General features: G+C 34.5%; 1 protein-coding gene across 2 annotated transcripts in view; it reads left to right on the top strand.

Moving 5' to 3' along the window:
* The window catches only part of LOC149800532 (myeloid-derived growth factor-like), a 23,201-nt gene extending 2,458 nt beyond the window's left edge, over positions 1–20,743 (top strand). The window contains exons 2-5 of one of the 2 annotated variants that reach the window (XM_089954462.1): positions 300–350; positions 3,818–3,961; positions 7,941–8,001; positions 17,788–20,743. In XM_089954462.1, coding sequence (XP_089810588.1) covers positions 300–350; positions 3,818–3,961; positions 7,941–8,001; positions 17,788–17,864 — 333 coding nt within the window. In that variant the 3' untranslated portion in view covers positions 17,865–20,743. The other variant, XM_089954463.1, reaches the window with a different exon arrangement.
* The last annotated feature ends 298 nt before the right edge of the window (positions 20,744–21,041 follow it).

The raw sequence follows: 21,041 nt of genomic DNA, 5'->3' as shown, positions 1-21,041 counted from the left end.
GCAGCAAATTAACATTTAGGATAACAAGGTTTGTGGATAAATGTAGTCTGGATTAATGAGGTACTTCAGTGTATATATATATATATGTGTGTGTGTGTGTGTGTGTGTATATATATATATATATATATATATATATATATATATATATATATATATATATATATCCATCCCACTGGTGTCAAAAAAATAAAGTATCTAACCATGAATTTTAAACACCAATAATCAGTAAATCATGAAATTTCCAGTTAGACAAAATTATTTTCTTGTTGATCAGTGCAATGTAATTTTTTATATTTCAGGATGGATTCTCTTGTAAATTTACTTACCAGTGTCAAGGAGGAACAAAGGAGGCAAGTTATCATTTGCAGCCCATTAATCAGCATTTTCATGTCACTTGCAACCACAGATCTGTCTGTCCTGGGAGTAGTATGATCAACATGTGCATAATACACATTATTCCTCTCCAAGCAGCATAAATCTCCCATTGCAGGTTTCAGTGGAAAAGATGATTTTAAAATTCTATCTTTCTCCATGGAGAAAATACCAGAAATTCGTCCTAACTACCAGCAGCACCAGCCATCTAAATCATTAACAGCTTACTTAAACAGTCAAATTATGCTGAAGAAATCAGGGACTGAAGGCTTAAATCGGCAGATAATTAAGGTATTTGGCTGTGAATTTTCATCATAATATAATCTCCATAGACCATGGGGCAAGGTAATGAAAAAGTGATTGAGGCATAATGTTCTTAAGACGAGAGGAATATCAAGTCAGCATATTTTGAAATGGCATTTCAATGGATACTTAAGTGCAGACTTTCTGATATAGCTTTGACTCCTGCCCAGATTTTCATCGCAATTATTCAACAGAACAGAGAGGACAGCCCTTACTGAGTGTGTTGGAGACATTTAACATAGCACTTGTTTCCTCACCTTTTGACAATCACATGGACCCATACTCTTTATTGCATATCATGCATATTTGAAGTCCATATACTTAATCCCCATCATCTCTTGTGGGGCATAAGGCTGCACAATCTGTATTGGTACAATGATATGTATGAAGCACAATTGGGGATGCTTTAACACTGCATGTTGGAAACACAATTGGGGATGCTTTAACACTACATGTTTGAAGCACAATCGAGGATGCTTTAACACTACATGTTTGAAGCACAATTGGGGATGCTTTAACACTGCATGTTGGAAACACAATTGGGGATGCTTTAATACCACATGTTGGAAACATAATTGGGGATGTTTTAACACTACATGTTTGAAGCACAATTGGGGATGCTTTAACACTACATGTTTGAAGCACAATCGAGGATGCTTTAACACTGCATGTTTGAAGCACAATTGGGGATGCTTTAATACTACATGTTGGGAACACAATTGGGGATGCTTTAATACTACATATTTGAAGCACAATTTCTTGACCACTTCACATTTTAATCTGCACTACATTCTACCAACCTAAAAACATGGTTCCACCAGTTAGCCCTGATGATCAAATTAGCTGAATACAATACTGCACTCCTATTGGTCAGGTAGATAGTTCACTGTATTACAATGTTTTCATGGCATTATTTGTAACTGATGTAAGTTTCTGGTGTTCAGGTATTAAATATAAGCTAAATTTGAGCTTCTTTTCAATGAGAAATGTACTAGTATCTTATATTCCATTTTTCAAAATATATGTGAAAAGTTGATCATTATGTTGGCAAGTAAGCTTTCTTACCGGATGAGAAATATTGTCATCAGCAATTGTAAGGCTGAGCTGAGTCGGCCACTTTGAGTCCTCAACATGTTCTCCTTTGCATATGCAATGAAGAATATGCACTTATTCAAATGTTGCTTACAGTACAAGACAGCAATCTATATTTATTGTTGGTACATTATAATACGAGTTGAAACTTAACCACTTAAGAGCTTTGCAAATGACTGTATACACATACCACCAGGTGACGAAAAACCTGTGTAGACTTAAACACAGGTACACAGATAGATAGTAATAAGACAAAGGTTAATTAAGAGTAACGTGTTTAACATACCAAGTAATATTGTTGTTCAGTCACTAAAATTTGCATGTATATATATAAGAGATTATTATATACATTCACATATCAGTTAAGACTTAAACACTAAGATAATTTGTGACACAAGAGGTAGCGGCTGACTGGATAATATTAAAAAAACTAAGGCAAACTTAGACACAGGTAGAAGCTGACTGGATATAAGTTGATATTTAGAAATGTCATATGGAATACACTTATTTTCAATGTAAATGGAGTCATTGTGGCATTTATTGCGAAGGCTGGTCAACCTTTGTATTGAGATAATTTTTGCAGGAACTATTTCCTGTGGAGGCATATAACTGCATCATGTGGGGTACTACAGCCTTTACTGATAACTTGATTGCTGTGAATTGTATTTCATAGTCACATAAAGTACGTAAATATTACATGAGTGCTATAGCCATCATTTGAAAGCTAGGTCATTGCAACCTATAATCTATGGTTCAGCCATTTGTGCTTATCTTTTCTGGTTTATATTATTTGAAAGAAATTGATCAAAATAAATAGTAAATAGAAATCCTTGCATATGTTACAGTGCATAGTAAATATGTTCGTGGTATTCTATTTCTACTGAGAAAACAAATCATTTGGTTGAATTGTTTTAGCAATGTGTAACAAGCTTTCATGTCAGTCTCCAAAATAATGAGTCCACAAACACTTTTTTTCAGTTCAAATTCAGTAACTTATTTATTATGTATTTAAAACTAAAAAAGGATATAAATAATGTTATTTTTGTACATCATTGAAATAACTAAAGAAATATAATAAAACTTAAAATTTAAATTTTTATCTTCATATGAATGAGTTCAAAAGGCTTTGTCACTGAAATCATAGCAGTCATACTGGTACTTATTTGTGATGCCACTTAAAATCAGTTAAGCGAATAGAACTGGTGATAGAGCTAGTTGTTTTCATGGCAGTGAATTTGTTATCTTGTCTTAATTGTTTATTCATTTTTCAACAAAATATCAACATTTCTATAAGTAATTATGTATTACAATTATTTGAACATTTTTCATTCATGTAGACGATCTGGTTTTGAAAACTGCTTAGCCTCAGCTCTGCCACTGTCAGATAATGTGCTTGCAGATCTGTGTCTGAACAGTTGTTAGGAGTATTCAGTAGAACAAGCAACAAAGACCCTGATCTGCTGGTGCATTTTATGATGGCAAATAGGGATCCACCATTTTTGCAGTTGGACCCAAGTATATAGAGAAGTTATTTAATGTGAAATGAATGGGACTTGGTTGAAAGTATCCTATAATAAGGATATATATATATATATATGTGTGTGTGTGTGGTCAATTTACTATTACTGATTAAGAGATCAGTTTGTTCTGTGTATGTCTTTGCTTTCCTGCAAGTTTTTAATATTTGTAACTAATTTATATGAATTTGATAGAATTCGATGCATATAGGAAGTGGATTGGATGATCAGACATGCCCACTAACAATTTTATATCAGCATTTAGCATTTTGAAAACCGTTCAGTTTGAAGAAATGAAATCATTTTTTGAACTCAAATCATTACTGACTCTTTCTAACTTAATTACATTTTTGATCCAGATGTCAAATTTACAACTATTTTGATGATAGAACTTTATTTTACATAAATTTCATTTGGTATATATTGCACTATATACTGCAATAAAAAAGAAAGTGAAAAAAATAATAATAATAAAATAAAACATGACAGTTATTGAATAGCCATACATTATAAAATTCATCTTTGCTTTACAGAATTGGGTAATGAGCATCAATCGCAATTCTGAGAAAAGAAAATTTGTATGTACCATTGAAAGACCTGATGGAATGTCCTATCTGTTTTTCCAACATTTTGAAGCTGCCATTGAAGGTGCTGATGCAGTTGAGATAGAGGTTTATGTGAGTAGATCAGTAGTGGAATTATTCCTATGTCTGGGATATTATAATTTATCATGATACTATCCATTTGTCTGTCCGTTACCATGTCCACTCAAAACTACTGGGTGGAAATTCACACATTTGTTTGTTATGTTGCCCTTGGGGTGACCAGGGTTTTATCCTTGGTTTCCATTCCCAGGTTTTTTGGATAGGACTTTCATCCCCAGGGGTTCGTGGAAATGGTTTTTCCATCTCAGGGTTTTGTGAGATGGGATCTTGGTCTGATGTTCAAATTAATTTTAAAAAAACTTAATTGCAATGATATTTTATAAAATCTTCTTACCAGACTTAATATGGAATCATAACAGGAATGGGCATCATTTAAAATTTGCATTGTGACTCTGTATCACTTTCATAGCATAGGGTCTAATATACAGTAGAAAGGACATGACACTGGATGACTTTTAAAGGATGTGGGTCTAATATGCAGTAAAAATGACATGACACTGGGTGACTTTTAGAGGATGTGGGTCTAATATACAGTAGAAAGGACATGACACTGGATGACTTTTAGAGGATGTGGGTCTAATATGCATTAAAAATGACATGACACTGGATGACTTTTAGAGGATGTGGGTCTAATATGCAGTAAAAAAATGACATGACACTGGATGACTTTAGAGGATGTGGGTCTAATATGCAGTAAATAGGACATGACTCTGGATGACTTATAAAAGGATGTAGGTTTAATTTGCAGTAAAAAGGACATGACTGGATGACTTTTGGAGGATGTGGGTCTAATATGCAGTAAAAAGGATATGACTGGATGACTTTTAAAAGGATGTGGGTCTAATATGCAGTAAAAAAGACATGACTCTGGATGACTTTTAAAAGGATGTGGGTCTAATATGTCGTAAATAGGACATGACATTTAAATAATTCAATACCCATGCTTACTTTGTCTTGTTTGATACCTTGGTACACTCATTACAATTTCTCCCCAAAAGTCAGTCAAATAAACATGGAGTTATTGAAAAGTTAGGATTGGCAATTTTGTGCATTGAGATTGGGAAAATTGGACAGTTTTTGTTGTTGGGAATCTTTCTGAATTTCAGTCCAAATAGAGGCCCAGGAAAATCACAGCTATTATGACCACATTTCTGTTTCACTTCATCATCGCCACATTTTATGTGAAGCAGGAGATATTATGTTTTTCATGTTCTTTTGTCTGTATGTTCATCCAGATGTACCCTATTTAATTTCTACACAGTAGCTCCTGTTCACCACCATTAACGGGGCTGTACAAATTAGATATGCATGGCTTGACCAGAGTTTCAGTTTTGCAAATGTTAAAAGGAAGCATTTTGTTCCCGCCAAGTCCATTTTTCAGAAACAAAAAAGACAGGTATTGCTGTGTAAAAGTAGCACATTAAATCATTATTCACATCTGGTGGCTTGAACTGGAGATTGGCAAATGAGAATTTACAAAGAATTATGTTGAGAGATATGGAGACCTCATTTATGCGCAACTGAAACAGGCCACTTAGTACCATAACTGTCAATTCTTGCCGAAATTTCAATAATTTGGCTTAGTCACCTGATGTATGATTCAGAGCAGGTGTGTTGCTCAATATAAATTTGAAAACTAGTCTAAATATTGAGTTTCATGTGGTAAGTTTTGCTATGCAGTTGTGTTATATTTTTCAGGTTATCTTTGTTGCAAGTTAAGATTAGTGGCCTGTATAAAGTTTATTCAGTTGATGTTATTAGTATCAAAAGTTTGGCTTGTGCTTTGTGGATCACTTGCATATGAGATAAGAAAGACACCTATCTGTTTTGGGGTCAGTAGGTCAGATGTCAAGGTCACAGACAGAAAGAAAATAAATGATTTTTTGCAAAATGTGGTTAACTTGCCTTTCAAAAAGGGAAGACACCTATTCATTTTGGGGTCTGTTGACCAAGTTCATGGGGACTAAATAAATGAAAAATTGTTTTCACACAAGTTCTTGAGTTCAGTGTCATTTACAAAATACTGTCGATGGCTTGGATACGAGGGAAGAAAGAAACGTGTTGATATGAGTGTTCATTAGTCAGAATCAGAAGAAAGGAAAAAGTTTAACAAAATCGCTCAAGTTCTATTCCACAATCATGCAAAACTTCATGCTTTCAAAAAAATTTGGATGACTTGCATCTATAACTTTTTTACCTAATGTAGTGCAACAAACACAACTGCCTTAATATCATGTATGGTCAGTACATAATGTACTGCTACTGGTCAATGCAGTTCACTTCGAATTATCAGGATAAAACAAGAGGACAATCCTAATCTGCATTTGCATTATGCATCAGTGTTTACAAATTATGCCAGTATTAAAATGTGACTTCCTCCAATACTTATCAAGCCGGAATTGACCGAGAGGCACACAGAGGAATAGGATAGCTAATAGTATCTCTAATACATGGTGATTGTTCAATCCATGCCTAGAGGGATATAAGCTGTTGAATTCAGGAAAGTAAACATGAATCCACATTATGATTGGCAAAGCTAGGAAAGATGTAAAACTTATGTTTCCAACATATTTACCGTGGCGTGATTTCTGAATTAATAACATGCACATGGAGATCATATCCTGCGCCATTTTTGTCACTTCTGTCTTATTTGCATTTTATTTGTGCATAAGTGGGAATTCAGAAAACTGGGAGTTTGGGGTCCATCAGAAACAGAATCCGAGATCTTGAAGGGTCTGATATTTGCATGTAAAAGTCCAAGATGCATTGAAAATACTTACAAAGAGCTCTTAGTGTCATTACACTCACATCACTATGTCATTATACACACACACACAAAGACTCAACACAGTGTCTTTATGCACAAAATACCATAACACAGTGTCATTACATATAGACTCAAAGAACAATGTCAATAAACACACAACAATCACAGCAAATTATCATCACACACAGCTCTCACAACTTTGTGTCATTACATACAACACTCGCAAAAGTTTCATTGCACACACAATACTCAGAGCAAATTGTCATCACACTGCTCTCACAACATAGTGTCATTACACAGAATACTTGAAGCACAGTGTCATTCCACACATAGCAGTCACAGCATAGTGTCATTACATGGAACACTTGAAGCACAGTGTCATTACACACATAGCAGTCACAGCATAGTGTCATTACATGGAACACTTGAAGCACAGCATTATTCCACACATAGCAGTCACAGTACAGTGCTATTACGCACACAGCAGTCACAGTATGGTATCATGGCACACACACACACACACTTGCAGTACAGTGTCATTGCAAACCTAGGTTCATCACATGCATGCATACTACTCAGAGCAGTGTAAATAAACACATACAGTAGTGTCATTACTCACATGCACAATACTCACAGCACCATGTCATTAGGGGGCCCCAAGTGGCCGAGTGGTATAAAGTGCTCACCGTTATGGATAACTGCCATCTCACCTCTATATGCGTGGGTTCAAGTCTCAGATTCAGCCAGTGTGGATATGTGAGAAAGCTTGCCAGTAGTTTCTCGTGGGTCATTGGTTCTTAACAGGGTTTCCCCCGAGTTCTTCCTCCACCATTTATATTGGCCGTCATGTATAGCCTATCTTGTGCTCAAAATTGTGTTAAACCCTACATCAACAACAACAACAACCATGAAATTACAGACACAATACTTACAGCAAAGTGTCATTAAACACATGCACAATACTCACAGCATTGTCATGATACACATAAACAATACTCACAGCATAGTGTCCTTGCATTCACAGTACTCAAAGCAGTTTCAGTACACACATGCACAATACAACAGTGTCATTACATGCATGCACAATGCTCACAGCACATTGTCATTACATACTCAGACTCAGCAGAGACATTACAAATGAAGCAAAACCGAATATTAACAAAATTAATGTAGATTTGTAAGATGTACACATAATTCTATTCTATGGTATTGTAATTCTGACAGGGTCCCCATGGAAAAGATTTGGGATCAGGAGAGTATACAGTTGATTTGATGAACAAAAAAGGTAAGTTGTCAATATAATATAGTGCAGAATGTAAACAAGATACCAAAATGCCAACCATTCTGAATTTTGCAGATTTTATGTTGGAGAGAAATGAGAGATGCGGAAGATTCATTTGGAAAACTAATATTTATGGTTATTGTTTTGGCATAATGTTTAGGGAATTAAAGATTCTGGAATTGGAGTAATAGGTTCACCATTTTTTATCACTGGACTGATATTGTGTTGGAATGTCTGCATGTTGGTGTGGGTTCGTAGGAAGATGCAGTTGTAACAAGATAACCGGGCTGGATTTCGGATTTATAACAGAACACTTTTGATGGTGATACCAATACAATGTTTAATGATGAATGATTTGAATGAGAAAAGAATTATGGTTAATATGTGCGTGTATAGTATCCAAATATTGGACAAACTAACATAATCTGCACAAACCTAATAATGCAAGAAATGAAAATACAAATAAATGACCTTTAACACAGTACAAGGTCAAAGGTGAATGATTCACTATTTTCACATGACAAAAAAAATGATGAGTTTTACTCAAATAGTAAAAATGAATTCACTCAGATAGCAAAAAATGAGGTATTTTACTCAGATAGTAAAATGATGAAAACAAAGGGACAGATATACAAAATATGTTTGCAATCCCAAAACACTGGGTATTACAAACCCCAATATTAGCCCACAGCTAAAAGATTACATGTTTGGAGTTACACACATCACCAGCACACTTGTCTACCAATCACGCTGGTCAGTCAAACAGTCAGTATTCCAGGTAGTCACTGACCACCATTCATTTCCTTGGTCAATCAAGCAATCAGAATCCACCAATCAGTCAGCAACAACTGATCACCTGCTACTCAACCAGCAACACTGTTCACTCAGCACAACAGTTGCTATGGTTCAGCTTTATAGATGCAATGGTCAACTTCTTTGGTTAGCTCTACAGCTGGGACCACGTTGACTCCGATCAGCACTACATCCGCAACTCCAGTCAGCTCTACAACTGGTACCACGTTGACTCTGATCAGCTGAAAATAAGCTAACACTGTGTACTATGCATGACACGGGCATATATGATAAAATGTAATGACGTTATATACGGTAGGCTACACAGTTTACATTATCAGCACAATAATTACAAAACAATCAATAGGTTCAAAAGTGAACCTACCCATTCCTGATAAGAATTCTATGGTACTAAATCACTGCTAAGTCACAAACAAGAATAGAAATATTTGCATTATACTACATAAGATGAAGCTACATAGAAAATATACAAAAATAAATGTGATAGTACAATATTTATAACTTATACACAAGAAATTAATAAATAACTCACATACCTCTACAGCTGAAGATGTGCAAGTCCTTAAGTTGACTGCTCACTGACAAGACGTTCTATAATGTGAAGATTTAGTCTTACGGTAAGGCATTTATACACAGATGATGCAGTCATACATACATTTGGTTTTTCCCATCGAAAGCACTTTGCACATGCGGCATAAGATGAACCTAACTCACTATTTTGAAATATTGTACAATATACATAAATCACCCTTGGGTGTTGTTGTACACAAAAAACAAAATCCCGATTACATGTATTTAATAAATAAAGGGATGTATACAATTCTGTGACAATAGTATGATTGTATAGGTTTCGTTTAATGAGCATGTTATATTTATTCTGGACAATTAATGGTAGGATTCCTGATAAACATGCTTAATTCTGGTTAAACCTAACAATATAGACCAACTACTGTATACTAGCCATGTACAAGACAAAATTTTCATCCACTACAGTGGAAACAAAAATTTCACCAATCTCCGGTAATTGCTCTAAACATATGGACATACTTAAGTCAAGTTTCATCTTATGAAAGACCTTTTTATATTTCTATGCTTTAACAGTGAGAATATTGTGATACCTTTTTTCCATGCAGCCGTCTCTTTGATCTTAACTTGGGGCTGAAACTTAGCAAACTTGTTACATTAGTTGTTACATTAGTTGTTACATTAGTTGTTACATTAGTTGTTACATTAGTTGTCAGTATGACAGAACCATGTGCATGACAGGCATTGCATTTTTGTTTCCCACCCTTCAACTTTTGGGAGGAGCTTAAAGGTCTAATGCACAAAAATAACCATTATAATGGTAACATTTTCAGTTATTTCTGAACTAAACTTAAATGGTCATTGAAGGAAAAAGGGGAGTAATAGTACTATTATAAATTAGGCAGTATGTTGACAGGACCTTTATTGGTACTATTATAAATTAGGCAGTATGTTGACAGGACCTTTAATGGTACTATTATAAATTAGGCAGTATGTTGACAAGACCTTTAATGGTACTATTATAAATTAGGCAGTATGTTGACAGGACCTTTAATGGTACTATTATAAATTAGGCAGTATGTTGACAGGACCTTTAATGGTACTATTATAAATTAGGCAGTATGTTGACAGGACCTTTAATGGTACTATTATAAATTAGGCAGTATGTTGACAGGACCTTTAATGGTAATATTATAAATTAGGCAGTATGTTGACAGGACCTTTAATGGTACTATTATAAATTAGGCAGTATGTTGACAGGACCTTTAATGGTACTATTATAAATTAGGCAGTATGTTGACAGGACCTTTAATGGTACTATTATAAATTAGGCAGTATGTTGACAGGACATTTAATGGTACTGTTATAATTAGGTAATATGTAGATAGGGCTGGCAAATCAGATACATAATTGGTGCTGATTATTGGTCACTGATTTATCAATAATGAACCATTTAGTAATCCTTTTATAGCAAATGTGAATTTCTCTTGGAGGACCAGCACACAAACACAAAACGACAATGTATTACAGATGCATTATTACAAAATATCAGTTGGGCATATATTTTGACAAGACCTGCCCATTTTGCAGAATTTTCTGAATGTCTATTTCCTGTTTTCCCAAACACAAATCATGAATGCTTGAAAACACATATAATTGATATGTAGAAGTAAGACCTGTGGTTTTAAAAATTAAAACTAATCTATAATGATATTTATTAATCACTTCATGGCTGCAAGGATCTCAGGCACAAGTAAAGTCAAAGTTTCAAATTGTAACCTCAGTATACATCAGAATATCTGTCCTCAGTATACATCAGAATATCTGACCCCAGTATACATCAGAATATCTGTCCCCAGTATACGTAAGAATGTCTGTCCCCAGTATAAATCAGAATATCTGTCTTCAATATACATCAGAATGTCTGTCCCCAGTATACATCGGAATATATGTCCCCAGTATACATCAGAATATCTGTCCCCAGTATATGTCAGAATATCTGTCCCCAATATACATAAGAATATGTCCCCAGTATACGTCAGAATATTTCTCCCCGGTATACAGCGGAATATCTGTCCCCAGTATACATCAGAATGTCTGTCCCCAGTATACATCACACTGTCTGCCCCAATTATACATTGTCTGCCCCCATTATACATTGGAATGTCTGTTCCCAGTATAAATCACAATGTCTGTCCCCAGCAAAGATCCCTGGTGAGTTTTGGGATCATAGTTTAATGATAATAATAGTGGTAATCATCTCTATATATCTCTGCAACTTGAAACTATATTATCAATGATATACCATGAGATGCAGGCTTGCTGAGTTTCCTTTTAACAAAAAATGTATACATCTCCAGGTATATGATTGATACAGCATACATACTGTTCCTATATTTTTTTATATCACATACAAATACACATATTTGCCCACTGAATGGAGTTAAGATTGACTGCAGGCAAGAGTTTATTGGCCGAGTGAATAAACTCACATTCTTTCCAAGTGTGTCCACTACAAAATTTAGTTCTGTGACATTTGTGGCTATTTGCAATTACCTTTGCAAATTGATAAGTTTATTGTTTTCATTTTTGAGTTTCTAGTTTGATTCACATTGCTTGAATCAATATAAGACGGCACATGACACAGGTATGCCATCATGGCAAACAGGTTGAGTGCTTCAGATGCCGTAAATATGGACACGAACAAAGACTTTGCCCATCAATGTATTATACATATTAGGAAGCTGGCAAAGAAGAGAATGTCAGTGATTCATTTGCAACAAATCTAAACGTACCTAGTGAGACTCATGTCTCTAACTATTCAGTGGATATTATTGTAAATGCAAAAGTTAACGGATTTTCAGGGTCTGTATGTGACTTTGAAGATGCTAATATATATGAACATTTAAATATAGAAATAGGATGTCAGAATTATAAAAGTAGTATGGAGACAATCTCAGTGAGTACCCCATTGCTTGATGACATATAATTGATAAGAAACTAAATACAAAGTATTTTAACATACGTCACTTCAATGGACAAGGTATGGTGGGAAAAATAGACCAGATTAAGTTAATGTTGTCTTCCAAGGAAAAAAATATACATGTTTTAGGACTCACTGAAACCAAATTAAATGCTAACCATGATGATAATCTATTTCACTGTCAAGGCTAGAATAAACCATTACGCAGGAACAGAGAGACAGCAGGGGGAGGTCTTGTTGTATACATTAGGGAAGATGTAAATGCAGAAAGGCGACTTGACTTGGAGTCACATGAAATTGAGAGTATCTGGGTGGAAAGTTTTCAAAATGATGCAGAATCATTCCTAGTTGGTTTCATTTATAGGCTACCTTCCTGCAAAGCAATTTGGAATGATAACTTTTTGAAACAAATGGAAAATGTTCTAGCACAGGAGAAAGAAACATATATACTCAGAGATATAAATAAGGACCTTCTCAATACTCAAATAAGGAACAACTGGATGGAATTTATTGAATCGTTAGGCCTAGACCAGCTGGCAAATGAACCTACAAGGGTAACAGAAAAATCAAGCACTCTTATTGATCACATATACCGACCTATCAGACAATGTGGCTTGTGTTAATGTATTGAATGTTGGTCTTAGTGACCACTATCCTACTTTTTTTGACAAGAAAGGTTAAATGTGACAAAAATAAGAAAAATACACACAAAACGATCACTTACAGATCATTTTAAAATTTTAATGAAGAACAATTTCTCAATGACCTATATAAAGTTCCATGGAATATGACATAGTTGAAGCTCCGAGGGTGTGGACTGACTTATTCATGGATGTAGCCTGTAAGCATGCACCACTGAAAGAACATTGAATAAAGACTGAAATTCAACCTAATTGGCTTTCTACTGAAATCCTAGATGCTATGAAACACAAGACCAATTCAAGGCTATGGGAAACCATGCACAATATAAAGCATGGAGAAATAAAATAACAAGTATGATTAAGAAAGTTTATAAAAAACTTATTATCAATCATTGCTTGAAAACAAAAAGAGAAACACAAACTCCATTTGGAAAGTCTTCAGAGAACTCACTGGAGGAACACACAAAAAGATCAGACAAATAAAATTCACTCACTTCTGGTAATTGACATCATAGTCACTGATGACACTGACATGGCAAATGTTTTCAATGATTTTTTCACCAACTTTACCACATTCTCTCTCATTCCCTTTTCATTTGGTCAGTTTGACTTAACTTTTACCATCATTAATAGGTCCAAAGACATCGTCATATGACAAAAGTGAAAATTCTCTGTGCTCGTCATTTCATGGATTTTTGTCCCATATCTTGCTATGATGATCTAGAGAATGGGAAATGAGAGAGAGGCGGCTTGCAAACATTTTCACATTTACTTAATAATAATCAAAATTTAGAACTTTATTATAAGTTCTAGAAACAACACCAAGTTCAAAGCATTAAATACATTACAGTATGTGTGCCTTGTAACCAAGAAATTTACCATAATAGGTTGACAGGCTATGCTATTGCAACTTTGTGTCATTGATTATTAATAATTTGTATCGTTATTTTCAAACGTCACTAATGATTAATGGGTGGAAATTCATCATTGATCTATAGGCCTAGAATCGCCAGCACACAGTTGCAAGAATATTTATATGTGCATATTAGCAGCCATGGGCAGGTCACAATGTTGATATAACAGAAGTATTGGTATATCAAAAAATACAGATCATAGGGGGAATAACAGTCCTTTCATGTGCAATGGATCCAGCAAGGAATCATGTACATGTGTCAGGGATTGATTAAAATAAATGCAATAAACTGACAACAAATAATGCGACTCAAGTATCTAGCTAGCCTGAGAGCTTTCTACTCTTTAATGAGTCTTTTTCAAAGGCAAATACAAATCATAGACAAGACAAACAAATAAAACAGAAAAAAAAGGTTATGTTTGCAAAACTTTACATGGCTGTTTCTACAGGAATTCAACCTTTTAACTTTATTATGTGTCAACTACCAGGTAGTTTATTTCACTTTGTTGCTGAAACTGAAAAATATTTGTATTCACCTAGAAATTGATGGGCCATAACAACATCTATTATTTTATGTAAATTTATGTAAGTGCAGAGTATATCCTGAATATTTCATTGATATAGTAGTCACTGGCTATTATGCAAATTTAGAGAATTATTTATCAGAAAATGTGTCGGCTGCAAAAGATAATTTCATTTGTGCATGGTTGTCTTTTTCTAGTCTTCTTGGTTTAAACCGCTTGGTTTCAATGTTCTAAGATGGCAGATCCAAGATTCCTTTTCTTTCCTGATTCGGAGCTCCAGTTGGGGTTTTGAGCAATTGCAATAAGTGTTATATCACTGAAAGTGTGACCAGGGGAGGAGAAGTGTTCTGTGACTGGGCTTCTGTACAGCTTCTTTGTCATCCAATCAGATATATGAAGGTTGATCCTTTTGTGTAGCTTTTCAGTTTCTCCGACATACTGATGGCTACAAATCTTATATGTGATGAGATAAATTACATTCTCTGTTTTGCATGTTTTGTTTGGACCATGTATGTTTAATTTTTCTCTAGTCACTGTGCTAGAAAATGTCCTGATCTCTATCATATGTTGACAGGTTTGGCACCTTTTATCGCCACAGGGGCCAGATTAACTAGGGTGGTCTTGATTAGTGATTGGCATTAGCTTTGCCCTGACTAGGATGTCCACGAGGTCTTTGGATCTCCAGTAGGTGACTACAGGTTTGTTAGGGAGGATTACTTTAGTGTGTAAAACGATTCCACGACGAGACAGTTTTTCCCAATGATTTTACCTATTTTGGGGTTGTCAGGATAAATGATATCCTATCAGCCTTTTCCTTCTTTCCATATATATATATATAGATATAGATATATATATATATATATATATATATATATATATATATGCCACATACATTAAACCACATACATTAAAAATAAAATGGCATTTAAAGTGTCGGCATAAAGCAAATTGATATACCATGATATACCAATACTGTTGGTATATCAAATTGTGATCCACCCATGGTACAATAATACAAATATATAAACATTCTTTCAACTGCAGGCATATAGATCAATGATGAAATTTTCCTCATTCATTAATCATAAATGACATGTGAAAATAATGATAAAAAGTATTAATAGTCCCTGTTTTCTTAATGAAAAAAAAATGGTACACAATTTCATCGGAATCCTTTCTTTTTTCCATTCCCCTCTTGTGCTTAAGGGACAAAATTAGCAAATTCTGGAGTGAGAGAGATACACATATTGTACTGAATGAAAACATTAAAACTGAACTTGTACCAAGTAACCTACAATAATCTGCTTCATCGTAATGGTATGTTTACACTTTCCTTGGGATCTATCTACAGTGTTCATAATATCAATGATACATAGTTGCAATAGCCAGTCAAAACTAGGCCTATAGGTTAAATTTGTCAATTTCGAGGCACACATACTGTTGCGTATTTAATGCTTTGTTGTTGTTGTTTCTTAAACCTTTTATAATGTTCTAATAATCGATTACTAATTATTAAATATAAAAATGTTCAAATGGTTCCCCCACCCCCGCTCTGGATTCTCCTAGCTAGATACAGGCAAAAATCCATGAAAATATGAGCATTCGGGATTTTCACTTGTGTCATACAATGATGTGTCTGGACCTATAATGATGGTAAAGTTTTGTCAAACCATTGGTGGGGGGCGGGGAGAGAGAGAGAGAGAATTTTATAGTCTTTAGAAATGTTAATTAAAGCAGAATAATGACTTAGATGAACTGTCAATATATTAAAATATTTTAATTACCTCTTGTTGGTTCATCATTTCACTTAGTTTCCATTCAACGCTAATTTCCATACGCCAGTAAGTGAATGCCTGACAGTTCAGGTTCAGTGTATAAGAAGCTAACCATGTTTGTAGTGCACTACTTTCCTCATAAAAGCCATATTTCATGTTTAAACCATGAGTTTGTCTTATATTGATGTAATAAATGTGAATAAAAATAGAAATTCAAAAAGAAAACAATCAACTTATCAATTTGCTCATGTGATTGTGAACAACAAGAAAAATCGTAGAACTACATTTTGTAGCGGACACACTCACATGGATGTGAGTTCATTCACTCGATCAATAAACAGTTGCCCGAAGCATATCGTACCTATATTCAAAGTACATATATGTGTATTTGTATGTGATATAAATAAAATATATGTATAGCGTGTACGTTGTATCAATGATATACTACTTGTATAAATGTATACATCTCATCTTATACCTTTGATACATCGTACATACTATACATACATGCATACACACACACACACACACACACACACACACACACACACATACATACATATATATATATATATATATATATATATATATATATATATATATATATATATATATATATATATATGTATAATGCATGCTTTATATTACTTTTGCAGGAGCTTTCAATACAATTCTCACTGAGAATAATGTCCTTACAATACAAATAGCAATATCATACATGTTAGAAAATTTTTAATTCTATAGAGAATTGAACCCAGGTCTACAAGTAAACTGCACCCATTGCCTTGCCTGTAAGCACTGACTCCTATACTGTCATGACTAAAAGCAATGTTATAGTGTCAGCGGTATTGACATACATGTATTGAAGACACACCCACCATATCATTCTTAGTTATTAATTCTCATCTGTACACAGTTATTTGGATTCCTAAGATAGAAATCAAGGTATATTGGAATAATTATAAAGTAATACAAATATATACCAGACAGAATAGAAACCTGTATGATAATGCAATCTGTATTGTATTTATACAGATTCTGTTGGAAATATCAAGCATTCTTTTGTAGAATCCTGGGATAGCACTTTTTCTTCTGATGTACTATATATATATATATATATATATATCACCTTTAAATTTGTTCTAAAAAAACAGACATTTTCTCATTCAGATAAACTGTGTGCTCAAGATCTTTTATCATGCAGGTGATGTGGAGCACCCCATAAGTTCACTGTCTGGTTTACAATTGTACTCCAAGTTCACCTCACTGTTTATTCTTAGTTTAAAAGTAGTGCATTTGATTTATGTGTCAAGTTTATCCTTATTGTGTTGCTCTTTGTACTGGTTGCCATGAGATATAATGGTTGCTATGAGATATGCTGATTGCCATGAGATATAAGGTAGGTCATATGGTATATATGTGTGGTGATAGGTACAGAGTTAACTTGAAGTGTTTTATCGTACATGTGAAACTTATTTAAAGAAAGGTAAGAGGTACTACAAGGTATGAGTCTTTGTCATTAGTTACAATTTTTGGTGATGAAAGTCACATGTAAATGTGACATTTAAAAAAAAGTGGTGCATTTTTTATATGTGTTTTTTTTTTTACATTGCAGTGACAGAGGGAAGCAAGTTCGGTTCCCAGTTGGATAAGATTGTGATTTATGCCTTAAAGCCAAAAGAAGAACTCTAAATACAAATTTGTGACTTACATCTAATTTTGTAATGTGATGTATGAAAATGGAGGAGTGTTTCATTGGTATGTTTTGGTTCAGATTACATTGGCTGTTTGAATGATTGTACCTTTACATGTATTGCTGTTTTAAAAAAATGAACCCAATGTTTGATTGACAGTTGTGATAGTGTAGTCTTCCAGTCTTTTTGTTTCTGTTTTCACATGTTTGTCTTGAAAATCCATTTGTTAATGTGATATTACTTCATATAGGTTTTTGAAAATATGCAGAATTATATATTATTTTTTTCTTTTTGTACAATACAGTGGGAAAGATGAAAACTTGTTTGGAGATGGATTTTGAAAACTGTCTCTTTCCTGTCATCCCCACCTTTCAACCAGTTGATATGCCTGCCATAAGGCAGAGTGTGTCATGTTAAGATGGAGTCCATCCATGCATTTGTTCCCTATTTTATTTCTGCACAGTAACTCTCCACCATGTAACTTTACTAAACTTTATTAGTCGCTTGCATTTAAAACAGTGAACAAATGTTTTGATTTTGGGCTCAAAATGTCGAAGATCATGTTTACAGAGACCGAATGAAGGACTTGTATTTAAGACAAAACAGACACCTGTCAGTTTGAGGTCCAAGGTCAAGGTCATCAAGATTGCAAAATGAAAAATGGTTTGTGCAAAATAACATTGGTTCAGTGTCTTTTATCTTAACCAAATTCATGCAGATGGCTTGCATTTAGAATGAAGTTATCTGACCAGTGACATAGGGTTTTATGTGAAATATATAAATAATACTATTTACCACATGGCATGCCTATCGTCTATCATGAACAATACTCTTGTTACTACATACCACGTTTTTGGTGTACCACATACAGTTCTCTTGTTACTGCATGGCAGGCTTATGATGTACCATGTGCAGTACACTTGTTATTACATTGCAGGCTTATCATGTACCACATACAGTACTCTTGTTACTACATACCACGTTTTTGGTGTACCACATACAGTCCTCTTGTTACTGCATGGCAGGCTTATGATGTACCATGTGCAGTACTCTTGTTATTACATTGCAGGCTTATCATGTACCACATACAGTACTCTTGTTACTACATACCACATTTTTGGTGTACCACATACAGTCCTCTTGTTACTGCATGGCAGGCTTATGATGTACCATGTGAGTACTCTTGTTATTACATTGCAGGCTTATCATGTACCACATACAGTACTCTTGTTACTGCATGGCAGGCTTATGATGTACCACATACAGTCCTCTTGTTACTATGTGGCAAGCTTATGATGTACCACATACAGTACTCTTGTTACTACATGTCAAGCTTATGATGCACCACATAAGAGTCTTCTTATTACTACATGGCAGGCTTGTGATGTACCATGTACAGTCCTCTTGTTACTACATGACAGGCTTATGATATACCACATACAGTCCTCTTGTTACTACAGGCAGGCTTATGATGTACCACATACAGTCCTCTTGTTACTACATGACAAGCTTATAATGCACCACATACAGTCCTCTTGTTACTATATGACAGGCTTATGATATACCACATACAGTACTCTTGTTACTACATCGCGGGCTTATGATGTACCATATAACATACAGGCAGGCTAATGGTGTACCATGTACAGTACTCATGTTACCACATGGCATATTTGTGATGCACCATGTACAATAATCAGGCATGTTTATGATGTACCATTTACAGTACTCTTTCTTTGTCATAAAAATAATGTTTTACCAAAATTGTATTTAAATTCACACTTGGATTGAATTCTGATTTATACTTTATTTTGAAGTCAAGAAATAAATTTTGAATTTGAAATTCTGTCTTCACCACAGCATTGGCATGGGCATAAAGTATACCCTTGTCCATACATATGTAACACCATAACAGTGGTATGTGCATACAGTATACACTTGTCCATACACATGTAACACCATAACAGTGGTATGGGCATACAGTATACCCTTGTCCATACAGATGTCACATCATAGCAGTGGTATGGGTATACAGTATACTTTTGTCCATACACATGTCACACCATAACAGTGGTATGGGCATACAGTATACACTTGTCCATACACGTCACATCATAGCAGTGGTATGGGTATACAGCATAATTTGGCCATACACATGTAACACCATAACAGTGGTATGGGCATACAGTATACACTTGTCCATACACGTCACATCATAGCAGTGGTATGGGCATACAGTATACTTTTGTCCATACACATGTCACACCATAACAGTGATATGGGTATATAGTATAACTTTTGTCCATACACATGTCACATCATAGCAGTGGTATGGGCATACAGTATACCCTTGTCCATACACATGTCACATTATATAATTCTATGTTTAAGTCAGTTTTCAGGCAGTATTGGGTCATCCCTCTTGTCCATACATCACCTTATGTTTTGTGTTTAGATCAGTTTTCAGGGAGTATTGGTAGATCATCTCCTGCATCCAAATATACATTGCACTATATATTTCTGTGTTTATACCAGTTTTCTGGCATGGTGATGGATTATCTCTGATGTCAATGCATATGTGATACCATGTATTCTGTATTAAGGTTATTTTTTGGTGCTATTGCTATTATATCATGTGCCCTTACATATGTGATACCATGTATTCTGTATTAAGGTCAATATTTTGGTACTATTGCTATTATATCATGTGCCCTTACATATGTCATACCATGTGTTATGTATTAAGGTCAATATTTTGGTACTATTGCTATTATCTCTTGTGCCCTTACATATATCGTCCCATACATATTATGTTCGGTCAATTTTCAGGCACTGTGATGGGACATCTCTGTTAAATAAAACACAATTTTCAGTTTCCTTTTGGTGTCATTGTGTACTTCATTATTTGCATAGACATCTTCATTGATTCATAACATTTTATTAAATAATAACCATTAATTTTTGTCTTGATGAATTCAACTGTCAGTGCTGTTGTGATTCCCATTTTTTGTGTTTGTTTTTTTTGCTGCTTCCTATATTGAATTCACATTGTATAGATGTGGACAAATCTACTGTCTGGAGACCTAAAACAAGCAGGAATAAATAGCCCTTATTATGGGAGGATACTTTTCATGTATTCATTGGCCATTTTCTTAACTGTAGCATGTTCTATCAA

Source organism: Sinohyriopsis cumingii, chromosome 4, assembly GCF_028554795.1.
Source record: "Sinohyriopsis cumingii isolate HCF-2022 chromosome 4, ASM2855479v2, whole genome shotgun sequence".
Taxonomy (NCBI): Eukaryota; Metazoa; Mollusca; class Bivalvia; order Unionida; family Unionidae; genus Sinohyriopsis; species Sinohyriopsis cumingii.
The sequence above is the reverse complement of the archived record's forward strand: the minus strand, read 5'-3'. Positions and strand labels throughout refer to the sequence as shown.